Genomic DNA, 17,410 nt, shown 5'->3' with positions numbered 1-17,410 from the left:
CTTTCACAAATAGCCAATCTCTCTGCCTGGTGATAGTGATGGAGGGTGGTAACGTCAGGCGATACGTAAGACTGATAGATCAGTAACTACCTAGCTTAAAAGTCTCAACGAGGCGTACATACATACATACATATGTATGTACGTATTTGTTCAAGGGTCTTGAACCCTCCATCCCATGATGCTTCCGCCACCTGATGTAATCCCGTTCTGGAGGAAGAGGGATCAACAGGTAAAAGAACCTTAATCAGAGTGAACCCCTCATTCATTCCTTGGTTCATCATCAAGTCCAATTCCGAATGCGAAAAGGTCTTGATTGACTGTTGATGGTGTCCTTTTCTCAAGTCATCTACTAGTATACGTAACTATACCAACAGGCAAACCGTAACACGTTCGTTCCATGACTTCCTCTTTGACCGCTTTGTTTATATGTTCTCTTTCTATCGGTTTATTAACAACAAAAGCTACCCACTTACCTACCTACCTACCCACCAAAGGTATGTACTAAGGTGAACCTTTGACGCCGCATTGTTTTGGCCGCGAGCAGTGCATCTCAAAGAAAGGAAACACCAACTGATTCGACAACATCGCTTCTTCAAAACGCCTGAAACGGCTACGGGCAAACTCAACATGCAGGGCACCCGATACTTGGCACTCAACTAGAGATACCTGAGCCGTCACTGCAATTTAGCGGCAGTTTCGCTTGTTGCGCCTTGTACCGAAAAAGTACCGGGCCTGTAGATCTGCGACTTGGCTTATTGCTTAGCTCTGAGTTAGTGCCCTGTTAGTTACTGACTCTTGACTGCCTGGTCTGCGACAATCTTCGTTCCTCTCCGTTGCCGATCAAATCAAAACACCCTTTTCCTTTCCTCTCCTTTCTGTCTGTCTCCGTCCTTTCCAAAGCCGCGAATACCTTTCAATCGTCATTCAAACCTTATACTCTTTCATAATTCCATGATCTCTCGTCCCTCCTTCTTTGTCTTTATTCTTCTCCACCGTCTACAGCATCTGCCCTATAACTGGTAACCTAGGTACCAACTAAATACTCCGGCATTTCATCACAACAATCAACAACATCCAATCCGATCCGATCCAACATAACACGACAACCACAAACTTCACTGCCACCACCAGTTCCAGACTCATCTCCTCAAGTCTCACTGCCTAAACTCCGTATCAGCACAACGTTCCACGGCCGCAAACCCCATCATTTTCTCGACTTCCACAACCTTCTACTCTCCTACAAACATTATATCCTGGTTTCCAACCCCTGCTTGTAAACCAGCCTTTCGACAATCGAGAGGCCCATCGTTTTCTCAATTTTTACAGTGAGGCCTTTACTTCCCGTCTGCCATCAACCTCCAGACCTTTTTATTGGTAGACTAGTCCGATTATTTCATTGCCGCGCAAATCTTGGAATCGAACGCTTCCCCTTCTCCTTTACGAACCGTCAATGTTCGTGACATCACCACCACCATCATCATTCTCGAATTCGATACCCTTCGCCGAAACATAGTAAACAATGGCCGGAACTCTCGTTGAAAGGGCCGCGCATCCGGTCAATACATCTTCTCTTGATACTAAACTCGACGTTTCTGCTCGTCCTCGCAGCCAATCTCACCTTGAGGCTGCATTTTCTCCTGTCAACAACGACGGTTGTTTTGACTTTGACCGCGTGTTGAAGAGCGGCTATGTCCAGAAGCGTACACAAAAGACAAAGGTTAGCATCGCTGTCACTTATCCTTTTTGAAGCATGGTGTCGCGGCTTCCGGCTCTTGTCCAGTACTGACTCCTTTCTAGAAATGGAAGCCTGTTTACCTTGTCTTGCGACCCAACACCCTCTCTTTATACAAAAACGAGAGCGAGTCTCGACTACGACACCAGCTTTACTTATCCGAGCTTACAGCCGTCGCCGAATTGAAAGACCCCAAGCATAAGCGCGAGCATGTCTTTGGCCTCTTTTCCCCGTCTCGCAACTACCACTTTCAAGCGAATTCCGCCCAAGATGCTCAGGAATGGATGGACTTGATCCGAAGGGATGCGCGTATCGATGAAGAGGAGGACGAGATGTTCCTTGCTAGCCCACGTGCCTCTCAACAGCCTGGCAATGGCATGGAGCCGGTTTCCATCAGCAACAACCGACCAAATGAACATGAGCGTTTCCTTTCTAGCTCTCCGGAACCAATGGCATCATCTGCTCCCAGATATGTCACCTCGGCAGGGGGTAGGAGAAGGTCGTCGATACTAGAGTCTTCGGGACTATCGGGCGCGGAGTTCGCATCTCACTCCGACCTTTCCGACAATGAAGCTTTCCGACCCCAGGACTCGTCCTACGATAGTTTGGCCGTTCAATCGCCTGGCAAGCTACCCCCAGCGACTCGCCCATTAGGCCAAGGTATCCGATCCGCGAGCCAAACGAGCGTGTCCAATGTTGAGCAAGACCCCGACCGTGTCATATGGCAAGGCTGGCTCTACCTCTTGCGTCACCGACGTGGCATGCGCCAGTGGAAGGATATGTGGGCTGTCCTTCGCCCACGTAACCTCATTCTCTACAAGGACGAGTCCGAATACACAGCCCGGTGGATCTTACCGCTCTCCGCAGTCGTAAATGTCGTCGATATAGATCCTCTCAGCAAGAGCAAGAAGCATTGCCTTCAGGTTATCACTGAAGAAAAGAGCTACCGCTTCTGCGCCCACGATGAAGATGCCCTTGTTCGCTGTATTGGCGCTTTCAAGAGTTTACTTGCTAAACGTCGCGAACTTGAGGCTCGCGCTGCCGCGACAACCACATGACCTAGGCGCAAAAACAGACTTCACGGGATCTCGGCCTCACGAGACCCAATGGTGTAAACGCACCCAAGATGAATCATGATGATCAACGTTTTCTTTGTCGGTTTTCTTTGTCATGCGCCAGCGGTCCTGCTGTTTTCTTTGTATTTCTTGGTCATCGTTCATGGCGAATATGTTGCTTGATAGAAGAGAAGAAAAGAAAAGAAAGGAAAGGAAAGGGGAGGGGGAGCTTCTTGATGAGTTGTATATGTTTCTCAGCGCCTGTTCATTTAGCGAAAGCCTCGAATTTTGTTGTGTACATAAAACATGATATCCGTGGTACCTAGCACCATCCAGCAGAAAACTTCCATACTCAATCAATATTCTTGAGTAGAGAACACCATTGTGAGCTTAACCCAAAACCCAAACACCTGTCCATGTCTACCGATGCATTCTGAACCGTTACAAAACGCCGAAAAGAAGATAAAAAAAAAAAAAAAACAAAGATGCCAAGCTTTGATTAACACAAACAGTATAGTTGACCTTGACTGTGCCGTATTGACAACTGCTGATGCAGATTTTCCTCGTAGGTCTTGGTATTGGCCAAAACAAAGTGATATTGGCATGAACTCAAATAAGTAACGGGCCAATGAGTATCGGAGTCCCATAGAGATGGCCGAGTTTCGTAGACGAGGTGCGCAATAACCGTAGGCGAGCGAAGAAGAAAAAACAATGTATCTTTGGTGTGGAGCGGTTTTGTGCGCAGCGTCGCTATATGTTTTCGAGGAGAAAGGTGTCATCGAATTCGCCATAGTTTAGGTTGTCATCGTCCCGGTCGTTCATGAGTGATTCAAAAGTAATGTCGTCGGTTCCATCGGCGAGACCGTCGCCAGTGCCGAGACCACCGAAGATCTCGTCATCAAAAACAGAATCATAATTATTGGTTGATATTTCATGTGAGACTCCCAGGTTGTCTGTATCCATTGGCAGGTCTTGCTTGGATGCGTTATCGGCAGATCCAGCAGGCAATTGCGAGATGCCATTTGTCTGAGAAGTGTTGTTGGCGGGCAGGATGTCGTCCAGACCTAGTATATCGTCATTACCCTCCGGGGGAGCAAAAGTTGCAAGGTCAAAAGAAGGCTCCTGAGAATTGGAAGGGTTCTGCGAGTCGTTGTTTGTGGGAGCCAGCGTGAACTGCATATTTGTAAAGTTGAGTTCTGAATGCGGCCCGTCGCCAGTAAGGTCTGTCACGTTATTGTTTTGGCTGTCCATAGGCTTTTGCTCCATGATCGGCATAGGAGCCATCGGAGCGGTGGCAGCTGGAGCTGAAGTCGGAGCAGAGGGAGAGATTGTCTTGGAGTTGGTTTGTTCAGGTCCAGTACTTGGAATTACAGATGAGGTGGTCTCATCATTCGACACACTGATAGGTTGGCCGACATCGGGAAGTCCCATGCCCATGTCAGGAAAGGGGGCAACTGGCTTGTTGGTCTTGATCTCTGTCATATGCTGATCCTGAGGGGGAGGGGGAGGCGATGATTCAAGGTCGATGACCATGGGGGATTTGGACTGGGATTCAACAGGTTGAGGTTGTGGGGGTTGGGATACAGGAGTAGGTTGAATCTGTTGAAGGTGCTGGCTTTGCTGCTGTTTCTGTTCTTGTAGACGCTTGATATCACGCATGAGAACAGACTTGGCATCGATCTAAGATGATGTGAGATTTGAGGCGTTGAGGCGATGCGAGCTCGAGGCTACTCACAATATCCCACTCGAGCTTGTGCAAGGCTTCCCGGAAACCGTCAATAGACTCGGGCAACTTGGACTTGAGGGTTGACTGAGTAGACTGCGTACTCCCTTGGGCATCCTTGCGGGAAGCTCTGAGAGCCTTTCCAGTATGTACCAGCTGGGATGAGGCGTCAGAAATTTGGACAAGTCATTATAAGGATGGAGGTGAAACTTACGACATCATTGACCATATTCTGCAAGACATCGAGCGGGTCCGGCTCCTGATGAGGTTGGGAAGCCATGGCTGTGCCAGGCGACAGTTCTGGTATTCTGGTAGATACTGAGAGAGGCCAAACCGTTCAAGCAAACTATGAGAAGTTATGGTGCAAGTTCAGCTTCAAAGGACGGTCAGATATCGTTGTTGCTGAACAAAGCCAGGGAGGGAGGGAGAGCCCAAGAGGTGTACTCCTTGCTGGACCCAGTTCAGCCCCAGGTTAGGTAAGTTGAGTGTTAAGCGCGTCCAGGAACGACATCACGTGCACCTCACCAAGGTTTTGAGTTGGATGGACTCACTGACCAGGACAACAGTGAGCAAGCAAGCAACCAAGAGGTTCACTGACCATTGAAAGTTGGTCGGGTAGCTCCGCTTACTTCATTCTTAACTATGTACCTCAGGTAAACTCTGGTGACCTCTTAAGGCCTGGCAATCTGTGTACGAACCATATGGTCGAGACGTTTGAGCGTTGGAGTACTGATCGGTCGTTACTGGGCTACCTACTCCATACTTATTACTGTACTAACCTTAGGCTGGGCTATCACCCTCCGTTGATGTACCCAGTTTAACCACTTACACCTTTGCCCTCCAATCATGGTCTCTCGCTTTTGCAAAGCTCAACGTTGCTTTTATTCTTGGTCTCCAGCCAAGTCTGTCTTTGACATCCAATCTTTATATAAAATTTATATCCCTCAAGCATTCAATTCCGGCTATAATGTCAATGGGTATTAAGTTAAATAGATGGGTCGCTAGCAGAGACAAGTTGGGGGTCAAGTACATACCTGCACCTACGTACAAACATCGAACAACACCTATATTGACAAGCACTCCCCTTGACCATTTGGTAGACGTAGTCATAACTAGTGATGACTTATGTGACATGATATAAGCTACTTAATGTCCCAGCTCAGCCCATGCAAACTCTCTTCCCGCTTCTCCAAGGTCCAATGCAGTTTGTTCGGTTCCATCCCATTCCCCTCTTCCTTCACTCTCAACCCTGACACTTTGGTCAAATCGGGCGTCTAGAACAACAGACAACCAATCGCTGATCGATATACCTGCATGGTCTGTTGGGCTTCGATAGTCGGTAAGGGCATGGAAAGTAAGTATCTAGGTACCTTACCCTAGGTAGTAGGTACCGACCAACCACCGCCCCGCGTGCCTTGCACTCACTCACTCACCCACTCACTCACTGTACGATGAACTGCGCAGTGAGAGGTACAAGGCGATACCCGGGCGTTCATATGTAAGGCTATGCATGCCCCTCCATCATCCGTTTCTTGTCAGTTTCTTCTTTTACTTCTCTCCTCTCAAGCATTCATAAGGTAGTCATAATCTCGTTGGAGTGGTCCTTGTATTAGGTTTCCTTTGGGCTTTTACGGTTCCTTTCGGTTCCTCCGTTCAATTTCCTTTTCGTATCATCGACTTCCACCATCGCCTTGCGGTGCTTCTCAACCACAGTGAGCTCTCTTCTCTTGTTGCTCTCAACTTATTATCTCTTATTTGAGTCAGTCTCTGCCTCTTCTACTTCTCTTTACCGGTCTTCGATTCTCGTGCGCGCCAGGCTACGGAAAAACACCATCTGCACGCCTTCTTTCAGCCTGTCGAGCAGCTCTCATCTCCATCAAATTAAACCCCCCCACGTCTAACAACCGGCCACGATCAAGCCAAGGCCACCGTCTCGTTCCACTCCTGTGTTACAGTGCCAAACCGCACGCACGCAACATTTCGACCGCTCCTCTCCGAAAGCTTGCGGCCTTCGTTCGCGTCGCCGTCAACCGCTTCTTGGAGATTTCAGACGTTGGAGTTTCCACTGCAACCTCCCACCCCAGTCCCAAAGCTTTCGTCTGGACCCCGTTGTCAGACCAGACCCAGACGCGGGCCCCTCTCTCTCCCTGTGTCCACCCGTGCTACACTCTTAGCTCCGGGTTGTCTACTCGTCCAGTTGGACCCCTGTCCTGTCAAACGCTAGGAGGTACAGATACATATTGTCACCGACCGCCGACTCTCCACCTCGACCGACCGACTTCAGTACAACGCAGCTCATAGGTAGCCTCCAGTTCCTCTTCTACCTCTGCTCTGTCGTCCTATCCTTCTGTTACTCATCCTTCTTGATCATCACTCCAGACACGATACCATACAACATGGCCGATTCTGGAACGCCCTCCAACCCAGGCCAGCTGCCTCCCCCCCCTCAGGCCGGTGCTGGCGCCCCTGGCTTCGAAGCTGGCCAGAATGGACAGCCTATGGCCCCTCCGCCTCTGCATATCCCTCAGAATACCAACCCGATCCCGACTGCCATCACCTCCCCCAGATCCGCTGCCGATCAAGGAGGCATCTTGTCGCCTACCAGTGCAGGTGGCTTTCGTCGTGCTGCTCCTGAGCCCAACAAGCGTGCCCTCTACATTGGTGGTTTGGACCAGCGTGTAACCGAGGAAGTCTTGCGTCAGATCTTTGAGACTACGGGTCATGTTCAGAACGTCAAGATTATTCCCGACAAGAATGTAGGTCTTGCTGCAACCCTGAGAAATTTTGTGGGTGTAGTATGGTGGGCTAACAATGCTTCACAGGCGCGTGGTTATAACTATGGCTTTGTCGAGTATGACGACCCTGGTGCCGCTGAGCGTGCCATGCAGACTCTCAATGGACGACGAGTTCACCAATCGGTACATTGACCCTCAACGAATTCCAACATCTCGAACGTCGCCCGCTAACCGTAGCTCAGGAAATCCGAGTCAACTGGGCCTATCAGTCGAACACTACAAACAAGGAGGACACCTCGAATCATTTCCACATCTTTGTTGGTGATTTGTCCAACGAAGTCAACGATGAGGTCCTCCTTCAAGCCTTCTCTGCTTTTGGTTCCGTTTCAGAGGCTCGTGTCATGTGGGATATGAAGACCGGCCGATCTCGAGGTTACGGTTTTGTTGCCTTCCGCGACCGCCCTGAGGCCGAAAAGGCTCTGAGCTCCATGGACGGCGAGTGGCTCGGCTCGCGAGCCATCCGATGTAACTGGGCAAACCAGAAGGGCCAACCTTCAATGGCCCAGCAGCAAGCTATGCAGGCGATGGGCATGACGCCTACCACCCCTTACGGGCATCACCAATTCCCAGCACATGGCGTCGCTAGTTACGAGGTTATTCTGACTCAAACTCCCAGCTGGCAGACAACTGTCTATGTCGGCAACCTTACTCCTTACACAACTCCCAACGATGTGGTTCCTCTGTTCCAGAACTTCGGTTTCGTTGTTGAGTCTCGATTCCAGGCCGATCGAGGTTTTGCTTTCATTAAGATGGACACCCACGAGAACGCGGCTATGGCGATCTGCCAGATGAACGGGTATAACGTTAACGGACGACCTCTCAAGTGCAGTGTATGTTTAACCCGTGTTGCGATTGAGAGATGGCAGCTGACAATTGACCACAGTGGGGCAAGGACAAAACACCCAGTGCTCAAGGAGCCTTTGACCCTGCTCAGCCTTACAGCCCACAGAGTGCTCAAGCTCCTGGCTTCCCAGGCACGCCTACGTACTATCCTCAGTATGGTGGTAAGTTAAATGTGAGCAAAGCTTTGATCGTAGTAGTAGCTGACAATATCTTAGCCCAGTACGGTGGACAGCCTGGAAACTATGGTGGACCACAAACTGGATCACCGGCCGGTTATGCTGGATCCCCTATGGGATATGCTGCTCCTCAAAGCGCGGGCGGCTACGGCAGGGGCCAACAGCCTCCCAATGCTGAATGGGCCCAGCCTCGCCCTGGACAGAACTTCAACAATGGATTTGGTGGTTATCAGGCCTAGGGGGCAACAACCAAACCAGAGCAAGACAAACCAAAAAGCTGGATGAAAGCTGGACATGTTGGTGTCAGGGCGGAGGTGTCTACCACTTGATCATGCCCGGGTCGGGTTTCTCTTTGTCCGCTTTCCATGATTCCCCATTCTTCTTTCTCACGTTTCTATGGATTTCTCTCTCGTGCTTGATTCTGTTGCTTCCATTGCTCTTTTCTCAGTATCTTCAAGCATTATTACAGTTCAGGCCTGTGATACCCCCGTTCCGTGTTATTGGGGGAAAGGGGCAATCTTCCTCTCTTGCTTACAAAAGGGATGTATGCATTTCTCTGTTCTCTTCTCTTCTCTTCTATTCCTGTTTCGTCGATAAAAGTCAGGGAGCGCCACATGTTTCTCAAATCTCTCTCAATCTCAATCTCTATCTCTCTCTGTACGAGCGCTAATTCTAGGATACCACCAACATTTCTTTACCTTGACTTTGTTGCATTGAGTCAGGAGCCAGTCTGGCATTCAAATTTCCCTATCTGACGACGTCATGAGCGTTTCATCCATTCTTGTGTCTCATGGAGCATCTGATTGATATTTCAGTGGCTGGCGAGGGGGGGTGGCAGTTCCATTCCGTGGATTCTCATCTATGTATTTAGCGGCGACCTTTTTCTTTCTTAACGGGACATTTTTCTTCTTTCTCCTTTTTTCATTAATAATTCTCGCGCACGATATGATGGAACAACGACTTGACGACTCTGTAAGATTGATGACGAAAGGTGAGGAAGTGGAAGATGTCGGGGATACGCAAGTTGGTGGCGTCGGCGAATGCTACTCGAGATGCACCGGATCATCGAAGAAAATTAGGTGGCAAGATGGCGGCAGTTGATGAAATGGATGAATAAAACAATAGGACAATCTCACCCAACTATCGGTCGTGGTACCCTCGGCCTTTCTCTGATCAATTGGACAATGGCGTAGGGTGACACCACAATTGAACCTTTCAGCCGAGATGTTGCCAGTTTGCAAAGTTCCCACCTCGATAATGATGCCCAAGCTGAGAAGTGAGGGTTCTACATATGAACTGGCATAGCAACAGCGGGGTCTACGTGTTATTGTAGATATTTGGCACCAGTGAACCCCGGTAAAGGTGTAAATAGACACGTAGGTTCAGATTGGATGGACGGATGAAACGCCAACGAAATAAACGGGGTAGAAGAGGCTCTGGGATTTGATACCTACAGGCTACCGTCTTGTCCTACCAGATACGGTGAGAAGGGCCGGGTGCCGTTTGGAATGTGAAACTTGGTTTTTATTCCGTGGTAGCTCCTCAGGACCCTGAAAAGGACGTCATTTTTGGCATGGTGGACTAATTGGCTAACTAATATCCGTCTATGGCATGGGTAGTAATACGGATATTAGGCTGTAGATTATAAGAGAACCATGTTGATGATGATAGCATAACATAACATACATAGGTACCAAGGCAAGTCGAGGATACTGCCAAGGAGAATATATTTATATTGGGGAATTGAGGTCGTAAGCCGACCGACTGATGTAGGCATCAATCAAGGACTGGCCATTTCCGGGGTATAGTTATGTGTTGTGTGTCGCTCGTGTCAGAGAAAGAGTCATAGCTAAATTCAAGTGCGTATGTACGTAACAGAGGATAGCAGAGAAGGGCTAATAGATAATGAACCCGGTGATCAGAGGCAACAAGATAAATTACTGCAAAGTAACCTTATTTTGCCACGTTGTAAATTGGATCAATTCTGATCGCAACGAACAGTAGAATGTGCATCGTTGAGTAAAAGTCAGTGGTGATTTGACAGTTGACGGGATAGAGGGGGATCATCACAACCTGTTCACTGCGGCGTACCCCCTTGTTGTTGTGGCAGGGTAGAGCAGCTAACTACCAACTAGAGCACACTGGGAAACCAGCCCAAAGCGCCGTAAATCTCGCACGTTTCCATTTTGCTCCTGCCTTCAGTGCCTTGGGTCGGGTGCCCAAAGGTTGGTACTGTAGTAGTAAAAGTGGTGGACTTCCATTCTTTTTGACTCTATGCCGCCGTTGGCTGGCGAGAGCCGAGTGAATAAACTTGGGAGTCAATAAAGAGGAGTCAAGATCAACAAGATTTCTACAGGCACTTACTTAATTGGTCCAATGCAATTCAATTCCGTAAATCAGTTCTCAGTTGTTTTATTTCACTTTAACAAAAGTTTTGTGTCTATACCTTTGAGTTACTAATACTTGATGCATACATCGTTGCTGCGGATGTTTCAACGTCTGAACTCGGCTCGTACCTCGTGTTGACGTGAGCAACCAAGGATAACAGTGAAAAGTCAAATCATGCGCAATGAAGGCATTGATATAACTGACTTTCATGTGTTGGCAAAATCTGCTGAATTCTAATTGACTTAAAATTGAGAAGAGAATAGGTTAGTAGTCAATGGGATCTAACTATATCTAGGTAGCTGAGGTGGGTGGGCTTGTTGTAATCGAATTGAGGTGATAGCAACCTTCTTGACTCTTGCCCTCTCTTTTTCTCTGGCACTCATCTACAGACACAGAGAGAGACCTCAACCCAACCTCCCTCCCACATCCACTCACATCCATATAATGAATGGCTTCATTCATCAACGCTCTTAAGACTAGAATCTAGAGCATCCCTTCCTATACAGCAAACTTCCTCCTCATTTTCCTTACCTTTGCTAATCCTCGCTTCAACGCCTGAGTCCTCCACTGAACCAATACCTACCGTCTACAGATACTTTAACTGGCCTTGTTTTGCTTGACCTGCCTGGCTGCCCATATCCACCCCCGGGCCTTGGCTTGGGCCTCCACTGTCTGCCCAATACGTCCTGCCCCCCTCATCTCTCTTTACGGTACGGTACGAGACGACGGCACGATATTCTGAAAGCCTGGCGTGTCCATTGTTGCTCTTCTCAATACACACGCTGTAGGTTCTCTTAGTTCTATTAGGACGGCCTGGGTTAGTCCGTTCTACCGCAATACTGCCTAACCCGTTTTTACAGGACAGAACAGGACAGGACCTGCGCAACGAGACCCAACTCGATCCATCCATATCTCCAACTCGGCGAGCGCACACTCTAACTGATTGACTGCACCCGGCCCAACCAGCAACCAGCAACCAGCTGCCAGCCAACCATCACATCCCATCCACTTTCTCTGTGTTCTCTACATTGAATTATAGCTAGCAGCTAGCAACTCGACGCTACACTACACCATCCAGACCCTTCTCCTCTTACTCTCATTTTTCTCACTCCCACGTCCTCCCCCCCCGTCGCTGGGATCTCATCGACCGTCGACATCATCGTCTACGCCCGATAACCACGCATTACGCATCTCCACTCGCGACAACAACAACCACCACCACAACAACGATTTCACTGTTGACCACCGACCGCCTTTACTTAATCGTGGCGATCAACCTGACGCTGTCGCCCTCGCCCTAAGCTGCTCGATTCAGCTTCCGCAGCAGCCAGTCAGTCAGCGCAATGGATCCTCAGTGGCAGCAATATCCCTCCGCGAACTCGCCTGGCTCCTCGAGACGACACAACGGCAATACCCAAGCCCCTCGAGACTACACCAACCAGCCCCCGCCTCAAGGCGGATATAAATACGACCAGTTCCACGGTGGCGCCCCCGTCCATTCTGCTGCTGCTCCGCCTGCTTCTGCTCCTGTTGGTAACCCCAACTCAGTCGCCTCTCCAATCTCACCTTCGCAGATGCGCGACGGCAACGGTGACGTCGCTATGCACGATGCTCATGATGCTCATGCTGGTATCAAGTACCCCATGAGGCCCCTTCATCAAGCTCACATGTCGGGCAGCCGCCCCGTCAACCTTCACTCACCTCAAGAGTCTTCTTCCGTCGCTCAACGATACTCGCCCATGGAGGCGCTGTCCCCCACTTCACCTTACGCGCCTAAGTCGGCTTCAAACAGCCAATTCACAAGCCCGACCTCCCAGCGACAGTCGCCTACACGCCAGTCTGATTATTCTCAATCTCCATATTTTCCCGGCGCCCGCCAACACCAGCAAGGCCAGCATCTTCCCCCTATCAACCCTTACGCGTCTGCCGGTCACCAGGAAAATTATCCCTCTTCAGCTGTCGGCAATCTCGATGCTGCTTTTAACCTGGACCCCAAGTCTCCGAGACGGCCTGTGCCCCAGCAAGTGACAAGGGGCCCAGTACCCGAGTTCAAGCAACTCTCCTCGCCTGCAGATCTGCAGCCCAAGGTCAATTCACAGCCTCCGTTTCGCCGCGCCAACCCTGAGGGCGGTTTCATCAGTGTATGTTTTCCAACCTCTATAGCTTTCGAGATCATTTTGCTCACGATCTGATCAGCCTCTCCAAGCTCTTACTGTTCAATTGCCTGCTACGTATCGCATCTGTAACCCTAGCTTCAAATATGAGTCGTCGCGCAATCCTCGCAGAGTCTTAACCAAGCCCAGCAAGGGCACCAAGAACGATGGCTATGACAACGAAGACAGTGACTATATCCTCTACGTCAACGACATTCTTGGATCTGAAGAAGCCGGCCACAAGTATGTTGTGTAAAATTGAAGTATGTGGCTTGTAATTCTAACATACTCTCTAGAAACCGTTACCTTATTCTGGATGTTTTGGGGCAGGGTACTTTTGGTCAAGTCGTGAAATGTCAGAATCTCAAGACGCAAGAAGTAGTGGCTGTCAAGGTGATCAAGAATCGTACTGCCTACTTCAATCAGAGCATGATGGAGGTTTCGGTCCTCGATTTGGTACGATCATCAATTCCATCCATCAAGGTTGACACTAACAAAAAGTAGCTCAACACGAAGCTTGACAAGAACGACGACCATCATTTGTTGCGGCTTAAAGACACTTTCATTCATCGCCAACATCTTTGCTTGGTTTTTGAGCTCCTTAGCGTCAACCTTTACGAGCTCATCAAGCAGAACCAGTTTAGAGGACTCAGCACTACTTTGGTTCGCGTGTTTGCTCAACAGCTTCTCAACGGTCTCGCACTGCTTAACAAGGCTCGTCTGATACATTGCGATTTGAAGCCTGAGAACATTCTTCTCAAGAATCTCGAAAGTCCCATCATCAAGATTATTGATTTCGGCTCAGCCTGCGACGAGCGACAAACAGTGTATACTTATATTCAATCTCGATTCTACAGATCTCCCGAGGTTTTACTTGGTCTCCCCTATTCTTCGGCCATCGATATGTGGTCCCTTGGATGCATTGTGGTGGAGCTGTTCCTGGGACTTCCCCTGTTCCCAGGATCTTCTGAGTATAACCAGGTCTCGCGAATCGTTGAAATGTTGGGCAACCCCCCGAACTGGATGATCGAGATGGGCAAACAGGCGGGCGACTTTTTCGAAAAGCGACAAGATGAGTTCGGAAGACGGACATACCAGCTTAAACCCATGGAGCAATATGCCCGAGAGCGTGGCACCAAGGAACAGCCTAGCAAGAAGTACTTCCAGGCCAACACCCTTCCCGAGATTATCAAGTCCTACCCCATGCCTAGGAAGAACATGAAGCAGAGCGAGATAGATAGAGGTAAGGCCCCAACTGGTAGTAATGTCATGTACACTCGTGCTAACCGTGACAGAAATGAACAACCGCATCGCGTTCATTGACTTTGTCCGCGGCCTTCTTACGATCAACCCTCTTGAGAGGTGGTCTCCCCAGCAAGCCAAGCTTCATCCGTTCATCACACAACAGAAGTTCACTGGACCTTTCATACCACCCATGAATCTGAAGTCTAGCTCGCTGAATAGGTCTCCAGCACCTGGCACCCAGCAACAGCAACAGGCCGAGGCACTTAGCAAGCAGCGGGCTCAAGCGGCAGCAGCTCAACATCAAGCACAACACCAGGCACAACAACAGGCTGCTTCAGCTGCTCCTGCCCCCTATGCCAACCAGTACGCGCCTCAAGGTCATACGCAACCGCAGATGTACGGCAACAACTCAATGTATTCTCCCGGAGGCAACCACGCCAATATGCCATCGGCATACGGCCAGCAACAACAACACGGGCAGTATGGACAAATGGTCATGTCCCAACCGCCTCAGCAGATGCCTCAGGGGCAATATGCACAAATGCCCCAGCCCAACATGTATCAGCATCAACAAGGTGGTATGAGGCCAGCACGCCAACGGGCTTCAACCATGGAGCAGCAACAGAGCGGTATCCCCGCTGCCATCCAACGAGTAGCTAGCCATCTCGACCCCAGTCAGCCGATTCGTTTACAGCCTAGCCCGGCGTACTACCCACCCACTGGAGAAAGCATGGCGTCTGGCAGCATCGATAACCGCACGGCAGCAGGTCGAAGAGGTAGCCGCGTACAACAGGGTGGTCGAGGCAACAGGGACTTCATACGCAACTTGGAGGAGCGCACTCTGGAAGAAGGTTTTATGGGAAACCAGAACACTTGGCATTGAAGTGGCCTAACCTAACGAGGGACCAGGTGTCCGCGCCAATCTGTGATACGAGCGACTTCACTCAATAAACGAAGCCCTGCCGCCGAAGTCTTTGCGTCATAGCGTCCAACAGGCCGGAATTCATGGTTGGTAACGAAGCAAAACTCCATGGTGGTTCTAATGCACTAGAAGTCCGTCCTCCTCCCTTCGTAACCCAAGCGCCAACAAAGCAAGAGACGCCCCATGCCATATGTGCGTGCTCGGAATCGTCCACTCGACTTGGTCGGAATTGGTTAAGAGGAGGTGTGGCTCCAGTTCATGGCCAGGGACAGTGAACTTTCAGCGTCAAGGTTTCAGTGGGCTCGAAGCAGTGACATTCAGACTCGATTACAATGCTTCAAGCATTTATCACAGGAATAGGCTGAAGCCAAATTACGCAGATCCATGATGAAAGGGTGGTATTTGTTTACAGAATTTCTTTGTCTCGACACGATGAGGCACGTCTCAGAAACGGCCGCGGAAGTTATGAGGTTACTCTCGGGACGGCTTTCTTTTTTTTTCTCTCGTTATTTTTCCTGTCATCAGTAAAGCAATTGGAGGGACGGGTTTACTGGTCAGGAATCCAATATGGTACAGAGTTGCCAAATCTCGGCTGAATATTATTCATGCCTAGTGGGGCCTGGCTGTAGATATTGTTATGCTTGTCTCGACTTGGTGTATGATGACGGACGGACCGCGCTTGGTATATCATGGGGTAAGGGTTTGGGTTACAATTCCCATCTTGTAGTTGTATTGGTATTATTTGGGCGTGGGCAGCTTCAAAGGGGTCATTTCTGGGTGGACGAATCGAGGCATAAAATCATGAATTACCCTTGATGAAAGCGAATGGTTCTCCATCCTCAAGTGATACCATGACTGGGAACTGGGACACTGAATCGCTTCCACATGGCCGTAACATGATCCCATTTTTTAGGGGTACCCGAAATATATATAGAGAGATAAGATGAAATGATTAGCTTTAATAGCCCACTTTGGGCGTGTGAACCCCGAACGCCCGGCCCAAAATTTCATACACCCACTGCTCCCATTGTTGTGGTTCACCGGGGAAATGCGCAGCTTTTTCAATGCTGACAAGTACCTCCCAGTCTGTTATCTAGAAACCACATCCCCAAAAGTTCGCGAAGTAATCGTCAAACGCAATCAAGGAAAAACAAGAAAGGCGGTATTTTATCATCGCCCGGCGCGACCTCTTTGACCACCTCGGCCTCGTCGGTTGCCGCCCACGATTTTATCGCTGTACAACTGGTTGTTCCTTGATGAGCCATTCGTGGTGGCTGTGTCCATTAAGTCAGGGAAACCCATCGAGCCATCAACGATGTTGTCGTTGGGGTTGGGCTTGTTTCCGCGGGTGCCACGGGGACCACTTGGAGCGTTTCTTGGCGCATTGCTGGACGAAATGGTATTGCCTGAAGGGGCTCCAAGCTTAGGGTACACCTTGATGATTCTACCATCAGCCTGTAACAGGTTTTAGCAAGAGTTCTGAATGAAAATTGGCCCCGATGGACTCACGGTCTTATCGTTGAAGGTCTCGATTACTCGCTCACCACCCTCGCGCGATGCAAAGGCTAGCTCGAAGAGGAGGAATGGGTTTGACTTGACAATGCGACAGCTTAGAATCTCGCCTCCGATGGGAGTCATAGCGCTCTCGATATCAGCGGCTGTAGTGCCAGGGGCAAAGTTTTGTGCCATGATAGTGAAGGGGCCTGCGAGACCCCGAATTGTCATCCCCATGCCATTGCCATTGCCAGCGCCGCCCTTGCCTTTCACGATATTGACCTGTTGTGGCACGTCACCAGAAGTGTCCATGCGATCCACGGCAGCGGAGAGACGAGCAGCACGGCGGTTGTTTGGTCTCTTATGAGCAGCATTGGGAGCTGAGATGCGGGAGCTTAGGTCGCCTGAGACGGAGTGGTGCAGATCGTGTGTCCATTCTCCGTTGACATTGCCAGGTGCGGGCTGGGTCGAGCGGGTGCCGATTGTGGAAATTCGCTGCTGTACATGTTGGCTTCAACTGATCGCATCCTGTCTTTTGCTGTAGCTACCTTTTTAACGCCGACACGGCTTGCTAGTGATTGGCCGGGGGCCGACTTGAGCTTGGAGGGTGCGCTTTGGCGACGGTTCTTTGAGAAGATGCGATCGGCGAGGGCCTCGTTCTTCTTTCGCTCACGCCCTGAGAGGATGTTAGGGGAGGGACACGAGAGACACAAGGGACTTGGGAAGATTGATTGTTGCTTACCCTCGTTAATGATCTTTTCGAAATCTGTAGCAACCTTGGCCATGATGGAGGCGGTTTCAAGGAAATCAATATACGGCAGAAATGGATGAGTTGAGAAGGAAGGACAAGGAATGGCTGGTGATACTTGGAGGATCAAACAATT

The 17,410-nt window shown here is 49.8% G+C and overlaps 5 protein-coding genes across 5 annotated transcripts; 3 read left to right on the top strand and 2 right to left on the bottom strand.

Moving 5' to 3' along the window:
- Positions 1 to 1,519: 1,519 nt before the first annotated feature.
- J7337_009732 (uncharacterized protein) lies at positions 1,520 to 2,790 on the top strand (the record flags this gene model as incomplete). Its single annotated transcript, XM_044827327.1, has 2 exons — positions 1,520 to 1,717; positions 1,798 to 2,790. 2 exons carry the CDS (start codon positions 1,520 to 1,522, stop codon positions 2,788 to 2,790), a joined length of 1,191 nt encoding a protein of 396 aa, XP_044677921.1.
- A 747-nt stretch (positions 2,791 to 3,537) lies between these two features.
- Positions 3,538 to 4,790, bottom strand: J7337_009731 (uncharacterized protein; the record flags this gene model as incomplete). Its single annotated transcript, XM_044827326.1, has 3 exons — positions 3,538 to 4,467; positions 4,523 to 4,666; positions 4,725 to 4,790. 3 exons carry the CDS (start codon positions 4,788 to 4,790, stop codon positions 3,538 to 3,540), a joined length of 1,140 nt encoding a protein of 379 aa, XP_044677920.1.
- A 2,116-nt stretch (positions 4,791 to 6,906) lies between these two features.
- J7337_009730 (uncharacterized protein) lies at positions 6,907 to 8,563 on the top strand (the record flags this gene model as incomplete). Its single annotated transcript, XM_044827325.1, has 5 exons — positions 6,907 to 7,266; positions 7,333 to 7,428; positions 7,488 to 8,135; positions 8,189 to 8,309; positions 8,364 to 8,563. 5 exons carry the CDS (start codon positions 6,907 to 6,909, stop codon positions 8,561 to 8,563), a joined length of 1,425 nt encoding a protein of 474 aa, XP_044677919.1.
- Positions 8,564 to 12,055: 3,492 nt separating this feature from the next.
- J7337_009729 (uncharacterized protein) lies at positions 12,056 to 14,993 on the top strand (the record flags this gene model as incomplete). Its single annotated transcript, XM_044827324.1, has 5 exons — positions 12,056 to 12,853; positions 12,909 to 13,108; positions 13,162 to 13,321; positions 13,370 to 14,108; positions 14,161 to 14,993. The coding sequence occupies 5 exons, from the start codon at positions 12,056 to 12,058 to the stop codon at positions 14,991 to 14,993; spliced, it is 2,730 nt and encodes a 909-aa protein (XP_044677918.1).
- Positions 14,994 to 16,202: 1,209 nt separating this feature from the next.
- Positions 16,203 to 17,311, bottom strand: J7337_009728 (uncharacterized protein; the record flags this gene model as incomplete). The annotated part of the gene is made up of 4 exons (XM_044827323.1): positions 16,203 to 16,487; positions 16,542 to 17,024; positions 17,075 to 17,202; positions 17,269 to 17,311. 4 exons carry the CDS (start codon positions 17,309 to 17,311, stop codon positions 16,203 to 16,205), a joined length of 939 nt encoding a protein of 312 aa, XP_044677917.1.
- Between the last annotated feature and the right edge of the window lie 99 nt (positions 17,312 to 17,410).

Source organism: Fusarium musae, chromosome 7 (assembly GCF_019915245.1).
Source record: "Fusarium musae strain F31 chromosome 7, whole genome shotgun sequence".
Lineage (NCBI taxonomy): Eukaryota > Fungi > Ascomycota > Sordariomycetes > Hypocreales > Nectriaceae > Fusarium > Fusarium musae.
Note: the sequence above shows the minus strand (reverse complement) of the source record. Positions and strands in the feature narration are given on the sequence as shown.